Source organism: Solea solea, chromosome 10, assembly GCF_958295425.1.
Source record: "Solea solea chromosome 10, fSolSol10.1, whole genome shotgun sequence".
In the NCBI taxonomy this organism is placed as follows: Eukaryota; Metazoa; Chordata; class Actinopteri; order Pleuronectiformes; family Soleidae; genus Solea; species Solea solea.
Window position 1 is genome coordinate 7,949,772 of NC_081143.1, and position 15,581 is coordinate 7,965,352.

The following is a 15,581-nucleotide window of genomic DNA, read 5'->3' on the forward strand; positions in this document are numbered from 1 at the left end:
GTGTCCAGGTGGGATTGTTTCCAGCCAATTATGTGGAGGAGGATTATTCTGACTACTGCTGACGTGGCTCCAGAGAAGATGAGAAAGGACCCACAGTGTCTGAGTAGGCATCTACAATACATGACACGTGGTTTCCACTGATTCCAAATACCCATATGCAAAAGTGTCTGTGTGTGTATGAGAGAAAAGCTGTTACCTGTGATCTAATGTGTGTCTAGTGATGTGAATAAAACTATTTTTTCCCTCCAACATCAACGGTGTCACATTCAAATTTATGATTATCACTATGTTACAATAAGAGCCTGCATCGTCAGCCAATTATAAACTCAAGTTTGTGAACCACTCACACTCCCATACAAAAGCAACAGAAACACAAAAATCAGCCATTTTAGCTCGTGGGTACACAGGAGCTTCTGGTCAACCGTTGCCTCATTTGTGACATTTGTGTTGCTCCGGCAAATCAAATTTTTTTATAGATTTTATAGTCGCAAAATAACAAATTTGACCTTGCAAATGGAGGGAGCAGTAAAAAGAGCTTATCAGGGTGAGAGGGTGCATGTTTATCATTTTGGTAATGATAAACATGATTTTGCTAAATACACCAGACTCCTCTGTTAAATATTGAAATTTTAGACATTACCTTGCGAAATGATGGAAATGAATGCATGTTTTCAGGATTTTTAGGTCTTTTTAACTGATCTACAGTTCAGCATTGTTGGCTTTGATTCTTGTGTCGGACGTTGCGCTCATGACTCTTCCAGTGACGACGCTCTCTGACCAATCAGAGACCGGCAGTCTGTCGACATCACATTTATGGCGTTTTTCCACTACAAAGCACCGCCTCGGTTTATTTTCAATGTATTGAATCATTAGAATCAGTGACTGCAATACAGCAGCGTTTGTGATGTGGCTCGCCACTCGCAAGCTTTCAGCAGTTCTGTCACTAAATACACCAGACGCCTCTGTTAAATATTGAGATTTTAGACATTACCTTGCGAAATGATGGAAATGAATGCATGTATTCAGGATTGTTAAGTCTTTTTTTAACTGATCTACAGTTCAGCATTGTTCAGTTTGATTCTTGTAACTCTTCCAGTGATGGCACTCTGACCAATCAGTGCACGACATTCTGACAACGTCACGCATATCAGCTCAGCTTGCTTGAAACCTCGCCAGAGCAGGTACCAAAAAAAGGACCAGGTACCAGTAACTATTGTGGAAAAGCAAAATAACTGTGCCGTGGCGAGGAAAGTCGCGCTAGTGCTAGTACTGTATGGTGGGAAAAAGCCCTACTACACAAGAAATGCACATTAACATTCTTCTGGCCTACGAGCAGGGAAAATAATTCTCTTAGAAAAGTATACAAAATCATGTTTACTTGTATCTACACTCACTGGCCTCTTCTTTAGGTATTACATGTTCCTAAACAAGTGTCCAGTGTGGTCTTAGTCTGCTGTAGTTAATCATTTTGAACCAGTGAGGTCATTCTCCTCTGACCTCTGGCATCGACGAGGCATTTTTACCCAGAGAACTGCTGCTCACTGGATACTAGTTTCTCTTTTTCCGACCATTCTGTGTGTGAAAACCAAGTAGATTAGCAGTTTCTGAAATACTCAGATTAGCCAACACACATGCAGTATTTTAAATAATTTAAAACGCATTTTCCTCTTATTCTGATGCTCAGTTTGAATTTGGCTGATTAGATATTTGTGTTTGCAAGTGGAGTGTATATTTTGAGGTTATTTATCAGTAAACAGAGTTGAAATGTAAGTTAATTTAATCTTCACTTTAGTATGAATATGATGTTCTTTCAAACTAACCATAGTTGACATCAGTGCAACAGATGTGATGTATTTCAATCCACTCCTACATGAGAAAGCACAACAAATTTGAGCACTCAGTCTTTAAGGTGGGTAAACATCAGCTTTACTTCCAAAAATATCAAAACAAAAGTAATAGCAGAACAATATCTCTTCAATAGAATAATCTGTGGGCAAACATTAACAGCTAAACCAGCAATGAAGTGTGTGTGTATCCAGGTATGACTAATGTTGTGGGGACCTTAACCTGTTTACACAGTCACATTATGGGGACTTGTCTTCTTTGTGGGGACAAAAAGCAAGTCCCCATAATGTAAATTACTACATTTTAAGGTTAGGTTGAGGTTAGGATTAGGCCAGTAGTAATTGTGGTTAAGGTTAAGTCTCCAGGAAATGAATGTAAGTCAATGCAATGTCCCCTCAAGTCATGAATGTCGAACGTGTGTGTGTGTTTGTGTGTTTCTGCTCCTTTTCCATTTCAATCATTTCCTCAAAGCATTGTGATTTGGTCTGTGACAAATCCCATCAATTTATCCGTGTGTGTGTTGTCCCGTGGTCCATCTCTGCTCTACTGGTAGTACAGTTCCAGGTTCATCCCATCATGGATTTCATCTGTAGGTTGTAGTCAAGTTCAACAGACCAGGGAGGGGAAAAAGTAGTTGATTCTTCATCATTCAGTTAAATGCATCAGAAAATACAGTTAGATGTTCTCTTATATGCTGATTATACATCTTAAAAATATAAGACCCATTTCATATATAAGCCCAATGAATATTATAATAATAGGTTATCATTTAAAAAAAACAATATAAGCCGATAATGAAATTTTGTTTCAATTCTTTAAATTTCATGTCAGTAAAAATGTAAACAATTATTTCATGAAAACTGTACATGTAAGTGTTAATATTTAGGTAGGATTAGTGAAAATAGAACAGACTTGTACTGTGAAATAACGTATGTATAAGTACAGGTTGACAAATGTTTTTTTTTCTCTAGCATTCTATTGATTTTCAATGAAAATAATGTACAAACTAAATATTACATACATGAAACGGGTCATCAAAAAACTAAAAATGTAAACTTTTGGATGTAAAAATTAAGTTTTTGGCAACATGTATCAAGTTTCTGAGAACAAAAATGCATAATAAAAACAGTAAATATCGAGCAGAATAATCGGTCAACATCTAAAGTAAAAACAAATCTGCTTTCTAGTATGATGTCAACCTCTGGACAGATACAAAAACTGTTGCGACAGTATCCGCACTGAGCTACAGACACAGACAGAGCAGCAGAAAAGATTGTTGGAAAGGATACAGTCACCCAGAGACACGTGATCTTTGAATATGGTATACCTGAGGGAACAGAAAAGGAACACTTAGCTGCTGACAGAAAAAAAAAAAAAGACACCAACACATTTGTTATGGTTAAGATGTGAACTCACCATTTCTTTAAAACAATCTTCTCATGCCGTGTTCCTGTCTGGGCAGCAATGAGTTTCTTCAGATCTCCAATAGTATCCTCAGAGCTGAGACACGTGGGTTAAAGAAGACACTGAAACTGCTTTTAAATGTTGTCAAACCAACCCAAGTGTGTGAAATGTAGTTACAATTCTTTTTGTGTGTTAGAAACTTGAAAGAAAACACTCTCTTAACTTTTTTTTTATGTGTACCATTTAATTATTGTTGTTTATTACCCCATAATGAGTGTCAGCTCTCTGGAGGCTGCCATTTTGGACTACCATGTTTTTACCAAGGACAAATTAGGATGATTCTCTTTTGAGTTTTGATGCTAACAGAAGGCTACATTGGTTCTACAAACAATTGGAAGTGAAAGGTGAAAGGAGGAATAATCAGCTTCAGCATGTGGTGGCACACTCAATTGGTTGTATAATGACAATAAAGACCATTACATTTTCACTTAACTTTGCCATAATCACCAAAAAATGTTGCAAAATTTGTGGAGAGTGGAGAATTTATTTATTTATCCTGGAAAATGATGATGCAATTCAGTTTCAGAGTGTCTTAAATTCAACCTGAACATTCAGCAACAGAGACTGCTGTTGGTAGGCTAACATTTTTAATTTTAAGTGACTTTTAATCACTTTACAAGTACTGAAATTGGATATCTGGGGCACACATATCCACAGATATTTGTGTATGTGGATCCAGGCTAAGTAAAGGATACTTGCACTTGACCCGGACTTTCTTGCCCAGACGATCGTTGCAGACCACCTCGATCATCTTCAGATATCGTCAGCTGTAGGAAATAACAGACAATAACATAACGAGTCAACAACAGTCAAACCCTTCCCACACTCAGCACTGAACGTACTCTCAGAATGTTGAATGTCAGTTTATTAGGAACATCACTCCTGCAATAAATGATCCCTTCACAAAGATCATGATGTTTCTTTAAATGGTGTTTACATTGTACCAACCGGATGCTCAGTCTAGTGATTGGAGTGGTAGTGGGAGGACAGTCGGTTTTTACTGTCAAGAGAATATTTTCTATTGTCATGAGCAGATTCCCCACCTGAAAGTCTGATCTCCTGTAGACATGAAAGCGGGTTTTTTTCAGATTTTCTGTCAGTTCACTAATTGTGGTGATTTTTTATCAGCAAGCAATTGCTTTGCTGACGCAATTCATCAAAGGACAAAAGTCTTTTTTGTTCTTTAATTTCACATTAGATGATCCGAACATCACCTCACATGCTCAGTTTGACTACATTTTTGAAGAGGTGATTCTTTACTCGTTGATTTTTTTCTGTATTTTCAAGAGCCAAAATCACTGGATCAGATATCAGAAAAAGTAAAATCTGATATATGACAAAAGACGTTACTAAACAAAGGTCAAGGATGTGTATGAAGGCTGCCCTAACCCTGGTTACCCTGGTCGATTACTAAATGAATCGTTAGCCGATTAATCGGTTTACAGATTTTTTCAATAATTAAAACAAGTTTCCAGATTGTTCAGCTTCTTAAATGTGAACATTTTCTGGTTTCTTAGCTCCATACAACAAATACATTAAAACTGAATAATTTTGTTTTGTGAACAAGACATCTGAGAACATCATCATATCCACATCAACATTTTTGATAATTTTCTGACATTATGCGGACAGAACAAGTACTCGATTAATTGAGAAAATATCGACAGGTTAATCGTTTATGAAAATAAAATAAAGTTGCAGCCCTAGAAAATTAATGTGGCTTATTCACGAAGAAACAGAGGCTGTACCATGAGGTTTTGTTTTGCTAAGAGTAGCTAACACCGTAGCATGTCTCGCATTTAAATGTGTGTGACGTTGCAAAGACACACAAGCAAGGCAACCATTGCCTGAAGAATATCTAGCGATAGCCTATAAATAAAATAACCTCCTATAAAATTGTAATAAATACCTTAAATCGCATAAAATATTCCGTTGATGCTGTTTTCTCGAACGGTCTGTCCAGTTTACCGTAAAGCTAAGACGGTTTACGCAGGCTCTGGTTTTACGTGTAGGCCTCCTCACCAATCAATGGAACACACTTGAGACTGACAGCTGATATCAACCAATGACTGCACAGAAAAGTCCGTGAGAGGCGGGTCTACTTTCGAAAACAAATCTTACCGCAAATACGTCGCGGAGTGTCGCAAAGCGTGCTAAGCTGCAACCCGTCTTGTGTCCGGTGGCCACATTGGAATTAAATTTAGGAAACTCTGCTGCAGAAAAACAATAACAGTAATAATGGCAGATGATGAAAAGCTACCACCTGGATGGGAGAAAAGAATGAGCCGCAGTACAGGTAATAAAAGAGGAGCAAGAAGAAGCTACATGAGCTAGCAGGCTTGCTAAAATGGCAATATGAGTTGCTCCTAAGCAAAGTTAGCTTAGGAGCTAGCAGCACAAGCAACGAGGTTTACGACTGAAACGAGGCAGATAATGAGTTTATATTCAGCTAAGAGAGGCATATAGTAGAGTCAGATATGCCGCTGCTGCAGGTGTCTTATGGGAAATGTGTTGTATGTGTGTTTATCAGTTTTGTCGGTGTGACCCATTCAATCTGTCAGGCCCTGCATGACGTCATTATGCTCCAGTGCCGCGCCTGCGGACTGCACGCGCTCCACGCTCACCTGTGTGGGTCAGCCACTATGGCAAGCGGTTTTTATATTTGAATCCGTAGACAGGATATTCACTACCGTTATCTGCAACGTCAAAATCAAAACTGCAGTTTCAGGTATCTGCCATTCAGTTTTTTCTTGTCATAATGACGTATGTGTATGTACGTGTATGATATCTACAGGTCAGTTGCCGATATCTACAATTCTGCGACTGAATTGTACAGTACATATCTCTAATTCCAGTTTCAGATATATACAACTTCCTTCTGACTGAAACCTAATTCAAGATATCTATCCTCCATTGAAGTTATCTACATTGTCTTTTTTAGATATCTTGAATTAAGTTTGAGACATTCAGAGTGAAGTTGTAGATATTTTGAACTTTAATTGTGACTAGTCATAAAGACGTTGTATATAGATATCTCAAACATCTGCAACCGAATGCAGATATCTATGATGACAAACCCTGTACATATGAATTGCAAATGTGACATCATTCTCAAAGCACTGTACATAGTAAGGAAATAACCTTTTCAATATTATAGAGAGCAGAGAAACCCAACAATTCACACAATGAGCAAGCACTAGGCATCAGTGGCGAGAAAAATCTCCCTTTAACCGGAAGAAATCTATGACAGAACCAGGCTCAAAGATGTGTGGCCATCAGTTGTGTCCAATTGTCAGTTCAGACAAGACAGTTCTGAATCAGTTATGACATGTTTATAAAACTACAATATCATTATACAAGCAGCAGCCGAGATTGTTGATAAAAAAAAAATCCACTTTAATTATAGCATAATAATAATAATGATTTGTGATGTCATTTTGACTAGTAAAAACTGAATGCAGATATCTGAAACTAGTTATTTCTCAAAATATTGATTTGGTGATACACCGTCGCGTTCCTCGTGCAATTCGATAATCAATGAGCCAGGGCAAGATACTTTGATTAAAGAATTATGGAAACAGTCCCTGCCAGTTTTACTCTTTGGGGGTCACTATTTGATGTCTCCTTGTGGCGGCACTGCTTAAATTAATTAGGTAAAAGTTACCTGGCTGAAAAAGAGAGAGTTTACAACAGGATAATCAAGCGGGAAACTTTAAAATCTGCCTCATCATGGAAAGCTATTTAGTATAGAATTCTGCTGATAAATGTTTTCTGCTTTGATGGTTCATTCCTAGAAGGCAACAACAACAACTACTGTAATTTAGGGCTGCAACGATTATTCGATTAATTGATTACTAAATTAATCATCAACTATTTTGATAATAAACATTTTCCAGTTTCTTTGCACCATATAGCAAAGAAATCATTAAAACTAAATAATGTTGGTGTGTACAGAACAAGACATTTGAGAACATCATCATTTCCTGGTTTCTTAAACACTGATCACTGTTTTCTGGCATTTAACAGACCAAACAAGTACTTGATTAATTGAGAAAATAATCTCAAGATTAATTGATTACAATGTTAGTTGTAGCTGTACTGTAATTTCATTACTGACTTTGGAGAACTTGTAGAGGGCTGATTATGGAGGGAAGACCCTACTTGGCTCTGCCCACCCCCCTCTCTTTTTAAAAGATGCATACAACTTGATGTTATACAAAGTCTGTATGAGACACTAGAGGGTGCAAATAGCAAAACGAGCCAGTATGCCGAATTTGTTCTAAAGTGGTGGCAACAAAAAAAGCAACACAACAAACTTGCATGCCCATCTGAGGCATAAACACCAGACCCAGTTTTCCCAGCTGGGGAAAAAAACTGCACCTCGAGATGCAGAGCCTATGTCCCGACAGTCAACACTCACTGAGGCGTTTGGTCAGCAAAGTATATATAAACGGAACAGCACAAAATGGTGTGAGCTCACAGAAAGTGTAGTTTGCTACATCGCAAAAGAAATGCTGCACTTTAAGACAGTTGAAAAGCCAGCATTTAGAGAAATGCTGCAAACGTTTGACAGACAGTACAAATTGCCTGCGAGAAAATGCATGTCACATACGGCAATTCCAGAACTCCGAGACCTGATTTTTGCTAACAGACTGAGAGTACTTTTTTTTTTGTTTACTGTTTTTTGTTTGTTTTATTTATTTAAGATATTTAAACGTTCTTGAAATTACAATGGTAAAAAATGTATTTGTTTATTGTATTTGAAAGGGTGTGCATTATTATGATATATTATCATGTTGACAATAATATCGATTATCGGCAATAATTTGTGGGACAGTATATCGTCCAGCAAAATTTGTTATTGTCCCAGGCCTATCTCTTCACCCACTGTGTGTCATTGAACTCTAGGAGGTGCTATAGAGTCAGTCATCCTAGCCACTGATGAGATTTAAACTACTAACACTAATATATTAATCTGGTTACGAGGGTTTTGGTGGAATAAAATAGGTATAAAGGATTTGTGAAATAAATAATTAACATTTAGGAAGGCAATAAACCACATTCAGCCAATATCTCAGATTGGGTTGCAATGATTAATTGATTAATTATCGATTACCAAGTCAGTAGCCAATTATTAGATGTCACACTCTTTAATAGAATCTTTGGCCTGTCCTTGACGGTAAACATTGATCAACATTTTACATAATTTTCTGCATTTTATGGAGGAAACAACTAATTGATTAATCGATAAAACAATCAACAAATTATTAGATTAATATGAAAAGTATCATTAGTTGCAGCCCTAAACTTATTTCAGGCTTTTTCTTCTCTCACATTTATATCCTGTACATCATTGACGATGTATCTCAAGGCCAGGGATTGTGTTAATGTGACATAAAAGTCATTAGCCTGTAATCCCTTAAACTGCTGCATGCCCTAATTGTATGTAAGGAGCTTGAAGGAGAAACTGTACTAAGTCTATATTTATCATAGCTCTGGGATACAGAATCAGTGTATAATGTGTCATTAAAGCTAATCATGGATAATTCCTCCTTTTATTTGTGTGTCCAGGCAAAGTGTACTACTTCAACCACTCCACTAATGCCAGTCAGTGGGAGCGTCCAGTAGGAGACGGCCGCGGAGAACCAGATAAGGTTATTATGTTCATTTTAAATCTCTTTGTGGGAGTGACAGTATGTTTAATACTGCATTAATCTTCTGTAGAGCTGTTCCATATCAAATTTCACATGATACGACAGTCCTATCACTATATTAACAATATAGCTACGTGATGAAGTGGAGTTTCCCCTACTGTAATTCTGTTCTTTCTCACAGTCTAACCAAGGCCTTATACCTACCCTTAACCATAACTCAAACCTTTGCCCTAAACTTATGGAAATGACATCATGTAACAAGGATGATGAAGAGCTATATATTATTAAATGTGTTTATCAATGGACATATACAGTGTGTATGTGTAATTTCATTAAGAAAAATGTATTTATTCCATTTTATTTTTGTTTGTTATATTTATAAATTATAACCAGCAGAAAAATTTCATTTATTTTTTTAAGAATGGGAATTGGTATCGTCAGTATCGGTATCGGTTTGATACAGGTCAATATCACTATGTATCACATGCTTCACCATGCACAGACTGTAAAAATCAGCAAAAACATTTTAGCTGAGTCACATTTGGGCTGTTTATTTCTTCTTTTTGGGAGAACAATATACATTTGAAGAATTATGCCTTTGAAATGACTCAGCACAAATGTGTTAACAGCTTCATAGTTCATAAATGTTCTAAAATGACTGTATTGGACTAATATCGGTATCTGTAGTTTGTGATATCAGTATCGGACACAAAAAATGGTAACGTCCCATCCCATTATTTTTATTTTATTCCTTTAGTTGGCAGTTATATTGTGCGGTGCCTGTACTGGAATCAGCTCATTTTCATCCCTTGTCCTTAGAAAGGAAGCAAACAACATTAAAAAACACATGTTAATGTGTTTTTATTTTCTTTACATAAAGCAAATCATATTCACAACAAATGTAAACCAACTGATCAAAGTGATTAAATGCAACACCTATACTTGGACACATTTAGAACATCACCAACAATAACGACAAAAGAAATATCAGTAAGACACACAAATTCTTGATATTAATTCCAGTCACTGTTCCTTAAGCCAAACTTAATGAAATGGATGCATTTGTCACTTTCTTATTTGCTGCTGACTGATGTAAGGAGCTTCTTTGGCATGTCGACACTAATCAGTCTGTGTGTTCTGTTTTAATTGCTCAGGTACGCTGCTCCCACCTCCTGGTGAAGCATAATCAGTCACGTCGTCCCTCGTCCTGGCGAGAACAAAATATCACACGAACAAAAGAAGAAGCCTTGGACCTCATTCAGAGTAAGTAAGGCAGAGGAAGGGGTGGTTTGGTTTAGTTAAGTTACATGTAATCTGTTCATTCTTCATCTTTTCTGTGCAGAGTACATAGAACAGATCAAGTCTGGAGAGGAGGAGTTTGAGCATCTGGCCTCTCAATTCAGTGACTGCAGCTCTGCCAAGAACGGTGGAGATCTGGGACAGTTTGGTAAAGGTAAACAACCACAGACACTGTATCTACCACTACATTTGATACATAACCAAATAATGAACTGTTGCACACATACAAGGGGTGATTGATAACTATTCCTAAGTCCAGTTGTTGTGGATATTATTTTTGTATAAGGAGGTGGAGCGTTTCAGTTTGCTACGGTATCCCTTTTTTGTGTCTCCATTAGGAATGGTACCAAAATTACCGACCACAACCGTTTTTGGTACCCTTTCCTTGCGGAGTAATGGTGCGGTACGGGTGGGGCTAGACCCACGACAGTCAGCTGATTGGGCGACAGAAAAGCATCACTCTCTTGCGACCAGTGTTTCTTCAATGCAGTCTATTTACATGCAAAGCTTTACGTCTTGTTGAGACAAACGTCAGAAAAAACAAGCTGCTCCATTGATGTCGCGTTTGATGTCTTTAGCTGTTCGCACACCGGTACAACGTCAAGCTACATATCTCGCTGACATGGCCAATGAGCACAGTGTACACCCCGCCTACCAAGTAGAGCTCTCTTCTCAGTCGAAACACAAGCCTGACTGTGCTTTACCAATCCAAAATGTACCGTACTCTACCATGATGTTACCAACTTAAAAAACAAAAAGTAAAAAGTATTGTGTGCAATGCACACAATCACAGAAACACTGACACAATAAACTAAGCCAGAGGAAGTAAGAAGAAAAATAAAAGTTATATAAAGCGAATGGACCTAAGCAACTTCCAGACACAAGAAGACGATGATGACGAGGAAGATGGCAACAGCGAATGCAGAGGTGGGGGCTATGACATCATCATATTGATTGTATATATGAAAACGGGGGGATGTTTTGAGATTTTTTACACTGGGACCCGTTTTCCAACAGTAGCTTTTTAAGGCTCCCAAAACACTGGTTCTGTGTGAATAAACTCTAAACTCTTTCTTGTGCGCTGGGGCCCTGATTGTACCGTCTCACCAAACACATTCATGGAAGGAATTAAGCCACAAAAGATTTTATTGTCACACATTGTTATATGTAAATCCTATAATCGCCACTCTGTAGCAAAATGTTTTCATACAATTTTCTACCACTTTATCCTCACTGCTGTAAAAACTCCCACTGATGCAGCCCCGTCACTTCCCCTGGCGAACACAAGCCATGGAGCCATGTGCAAATTCATAGAGAACGGAGACATTTTTAGCTTAGCCATTTGAAAATCTAGTCGGATTTTTACTTGTGTGAGTAACCTCGCTCAGTTAGACAGTCGGTTCCTCTTCTTCGCTTCCTCCTCTTCTTTCTCACCAGCTCTGCCATGATGAATGTCTGGAGCCTGCCCCACACACAGGATTTTCAAAATTGATTTTAAGAATGCGGAAGACTACAAACACAACAAACGTTGTTACCAATTTGCAAAACGTGGGAGACCACGGACATGACAAACTTTGTTACCAATTTTGAATGTTTTAATCCTAAATCAAGGCACGGGACCACACACTTGGCAGTTAATCAAACAATTTCCAGGGATTTGGGATCTCACAGAAACGCGCATGATTTAACGTGACTTCCGAATATAAACATGAGGCAGACTGTCTGCATCATTAGTTAATAGCTGTTTTGTGCTGAGAAACGCAAAAAAAAAAAAACGTATGAAGCCATGCCTGAGAAGACTTGCCTTGTAAAAGTTATGGTTCTAAACCGGTCAACTCACTTATTGTGGGGTTCTGCTCATGCCCCAATCACTGTTCAGTCATAAATAGCAAACATGTTTAATACAAATTGAAATCAGGAAGACTCTGATGCTTCTGATGATGTTAAAATCACTACAGGATAATTTTGCTATATAATCTGTCCAGCCTTAAATTAGAAGACACCCAATGATTGTTGGAAGGGCCCGATTGGGACCAAAATCTGGCCAATTGTGCTCTAGTGTGGCACAGGCTTAAAATGATGCTCTTGCTGCCTTGATCTTATAGCCAGTACCTGGTTGGGAGGCGTGTGTGTAGTGCTGTAGAGCAATTTGTGTTTCTTGCGAGACCTTTTGATTTTGGGCCGGAGCTGATCTTGCAAGGCTGGTTTTCCACTAGAAGACAGTGCGGGAAGACATTGAACCACCACAATGATTACATTAAGGTATCAATCCTGCATACTTCCACTTATAAATACAGAGAGAGTCATGCTGTTGACAATGGTTTGAATGTAACAGACATTTGTTTATATTTAAAAGTTACCCATGAAGGATTTATGTCTTTTTGTTAAAAAAAACAAAACAATAATACTTTTTTAGTACAGAGTTGAGATGGTAAAGGGGATACATTGAAACTAAACCATTTTGTGTTGTTTTTTCAAGTTAGTTGACATTGTTAGTTGTTAGACGTTAGTTTAAAAGGACACACCTCTTGTGATTCCCTGTTATTAGTAGTCAATGTCCCTAAGCATCAGGTGACCCTGTTCTGACTGATTTTAATTATCACTGATTGATTTTATTGCTTCTTTCACTCCTCAGCTTCTGTTTAACATATAACCTACATACTGTATTACACAGTACAGTAGTGTACTATGTGTACTGACTGTATATCAATACAAATGTACAACAAAGGGTGTGTGACTGTGATTGTGTCTTGATGTGTGTTTCAGGTCAAATGCAGAAGCCTTTTGAAGACGCCTCCTTTGCTCTCAAGGTGGGCGACATGAGTGGCCCCGTGTTCACGGACTCTGGAGTCCACATCATCTTACGTACTGGCTGAAAGGACATACCTTCCACATACTGCACTATTCCAAACATCCACACATTCACACCTTCACACACAGTAACACCCAACCAGTGCCCTGATTTATTTTAATGACAGACACGCCTGCCAATAAATAAAATAATGGGAATCACATGTTAGTACATGACAATTGTCCTCTTCCAAGCTTTATAGAAGGTAAATGGTAAAATTGCCAGGTGTGTTGCAGATCATTGCTGTGTGAGTTTTTATTACTGTGGCAATGCAAGTCGATGGAAACGGTTTCTGTGATTCTGAGACACTGTCACATAATGGTTGACAATTGAGAATGTGTCTGTATTCTGAAAAGCTTGTGTGTGTGTGTGTGTGTTTTTTTATGTGCATGTCTTGAAAATGACCATTAACTGTATGTTATGGTTTCCCCCTCTTTTATGGTATGTGTGCCAAAGCGATTCCTCTTCCTCTGTTTTTGCAAAAAAGATTCTTCAAGATGTTTTCAGATGCAATCTTGTTCCTCTGTATGTTAGTCATTGAGTCAAACATATACACAATTTTTTTTTTTCCATTGTCCGCACATTTCCATCACCCCCATCCTGAGGAAATGCAAATATGGCACCACTAAAAATGAGCAGGTTTTAACAGTCAGCTCCGTGTCTTTAAGAAGCATCAAGGTTTAGATGAATTATTTTTGCTTTTGTGTCTTTGGAGCTCTTCTTCCATCAATAAAGGAGTTTTTTTTCTATTAGTTCTGTGGTATCCCTCTATTTTTCAGTTTCTTTTGAACCTAACCATAGATTTTTTTGTGTGTCTGTGTCTGTGAGAGAGTGTAGGATGAGCTGAAATGATGGAAATGTTAAAATTTCAGCACTGAGCTTTAATAATGTGCACCTTTTTTATATATTAAAAATGCAAATAACCTAATGTAATACATTTTATTTGTATAGTGCCAAATCGCAGCATACATTAACTTACTCAAGGCACTGTGCATACACAACATCGAGAGCAGAGAAATAACAATTCACACCATCAGCAAGGACTAGGCATCAATGGCGAGAAGAAAACTCCCTTTAACAGGAAGAGATCTCTGACAGAACCAGACTCAAAGATGTGCAGCATCTGCCTCGACCGGTTGGGTGAAATGAAAAATGAGGGACAGAAAGGACAAGAGGGAGGTGAGGTAGAGACAGAAGAGAGACCAGGAGCAGAAATACAACAATTGTATCAAGTTATACGTTTAGAAAAGACAGTTCTGAGTCAGTGATGACATGTTTATAGAACTAGAAGTCTAACATGCCTGCAGTAGCAGAGATTGTTGATAAAGAATCAATATCGATATCAACTTTAATTATATAGCCTTGAAACTGGATCTGGATCCTAGTGTAGTAAGAATGAAAGTGTCATACTTGTTTGACAGACCGTACTAATAAGTCATCATCTGTCAAAACAACCATGTGTCATTTATAAGCTTGATTGATTTAATTCTTTTATGTCGTCAAGTTCCTTGAAAGAGTCTCTGGGGTGGGGTTCATTCTCTCTCAGCTGCAGTCAGTACATAAAGGACCAACACCAGTCAATCAAACTTTATTTACGTATAGCACTTTTCATACAAGGCAATGCAGCACCAAGTGCTTTACAGGATAAAAACATAATAATTAAAGAACGCAAACCACCCAACAACCGTTTCAGCCGACATGTGGCTGGTATTATGTACTAAAAACAGCAATGGAGAAGTGAAGAAGGGAGAGAAGAAAGTGATACCAATGACAGGGGGCCATAATAACAGAACGTTTTGGTTGTAATATTGTGGGTATAATGAAAAGGCTACCTGAAGACCCACCGGGTTCTCAATGGTTCATTCCTTAAATCTGAAAAATACATGTACAGGGTTAACTCTAACTCTAAGTGGGGCTAAGACCATTTAGAGCTTTCAAAACAAATAAAAGAATCTTAAAATTGATTTGAAAAGAAAGAGTAAGCCAGGATAATGATTTGATTTCATTGTTCTCTTCTTCTTTGGTAGGAAAGCGTACTATTCCCTGCGTCCAGACTTGTACCGCCACCCACTGTACCAGTGTACTATGCGACATGTGCACGGAAGTATACCTGGGCCTTTAATGCTCACCCGGCACAAATCTGTGCCACAGGTGCACCCTTAGTACATTGCTCAATTGCACAAATAACACACAACTCTTTACAAGGACATCCTGGATTCAGTCAAAGTTAATGATTAAGTCTATATCATGCATTTTTATTTATTTTTTTAAAGGGAGTCGTGATAATTGTGCAGAAGTCACAAATGTGTCTTTTTTTGTTCATAGAAACGAGCCAAGCTTATGTATTTGATGTATTTTCAAGTTTCACAAAAAAAAAAGAAATTGGCTACTTTTTGCTGTATAGAACACTCTATATTGCACATTGTTATAGTCTCTATATATACGTTTTAATATAGTAATGGGGAAAA

The 15,581-nt window shown here is 37.8% G+C and overlaps 3 protein-coding genes across 7 annotated transcripts in view; 2 read left to right on the top strand and 1 right to left on the bottom strand.

Annotated features, from left to right (window-relative positions):
- The window catches only part of LOC131467439 (proto-oncogene vav-like), a 30,175-nt gene extending 29,932 nt beyond the window's left edge, over positions 1–243 (top strand). For all 4 annotated transcript variants that reach the window (XM_058641351.1, XM_058641354.1, XM_058641352.1 and 1 more), the window contains exon 31: positions 9–243. In XM_058641351.1, the coding sequence (XP_058497334.1) occupies positions 9–62 (54 nt within the window). In that variant the 3' untranslated portion in view covers positions 63–243. The remainder of the gene's footprint in view (positions 1–8) is intronic.
- A 1,660-nt stretch (positions 244–1,903) lies between these two features.
- ubl5 (ubiquitin like 5) lies at positions 1,904–5,358 on the bottom strand. 2 transcript variants are annotated; one of them, XM_058641412.1, is made up of 5 exons: positions 5,219–5,358; positions 4,005–4,076; positions 3,262–3,345; positions 3,135–3,172; positions 1,904–2,432 (listed from the first exon to the last, which is right to left on the bottom strand). In XM_058641412.1, exons 2-5 carry the CDS (start codon positions 4,058–4,060, stop codon positions 2,389–2,391), a joined length of 222 nt encoding a protein of 73 aa, XP_058497395.1. In that variant the 5' UTR covers positions 4,061–4,076; positions 5,219–5,358; the 3' UTR covers positions 1,904–2,388. The 2 variants fall into 2 exon arrangements, with proteins under 2 accessions (XP_058497395.1, XP_058497396.1); XM_058641413.1 differs by lacking the exon at positions 5,219–5,358 and adding an exon at positions 4,353–4,420.
- Positions 5,359–5,435: 77 nt separating this feature from the next.
- Positions 5,436–13,865, top strand: pin1 (peptidylprolyl cis/trans isomerase, NIMA-interacting 1). The gene is made up of 5 exons (XM_058641411.1): positions 5,436–5,605; positions 8,881–8,963; positions 10,118–10,226; positions 10,306–10,416; positions 13,029–13,865. The coding sequence occupies exons 1-5, from the start codon at positions 5,548–5,550 to the stop codon at positions 13,136–13,138; spliced, it is 471 nt and encodes a 156-aa protein (XP_058497394.1). The 5' UTR covers positions 5,436–5,547; the 3' UTR covers positions 13,139–13,865.
- The last annotated feature ends 1,716 nt before the right edge of the window (positions 13,866–15,581 follow it).

Coding starts and splice junctions, on each gene's coding strand:
- ubl5 (XM_058641412.1), bottom strand. CDS start 4,060: ATGATCGAGGTGGTCTGCAACGATCGTCTGGGCAAGAAAGTCCGGGTC. Junction 3,346..4,004: donor AAAGTCCGGGTCAAGTGCAA/GTATCCTTTACT, acceptor CACGTGTCTCAG/CTCTGAGGATACTATTGGAG. Junction 3,173..3,261: donor AAGATTGTTTTAAAGAAATG/GTGAGTTCACAT, acceptor CTGTTCCCTCAG/GTATACCATATTCAAAGATC.
- pin1 (XM_058641411.1), top strand. CDS start 5,548: ATGGCAGATGATGAAAAGCTACCACCTGGATGGGAGAAAAGAATGAGC. Junction 5,606..8,880: donor AAGAATGAGCCGCAGTACAG/GTAATAAAAGAG, acceptor TTGTGTGTCCAG/GCAAAGTGTACTACTTCAAC. Junction 10,227..10,305: donor AGCCTTGGACCTCATTCAGA/GTAAGTAAGGCA, acceptor TTTTCTGTGCAG/AGTACATAGAACAGATCAAG.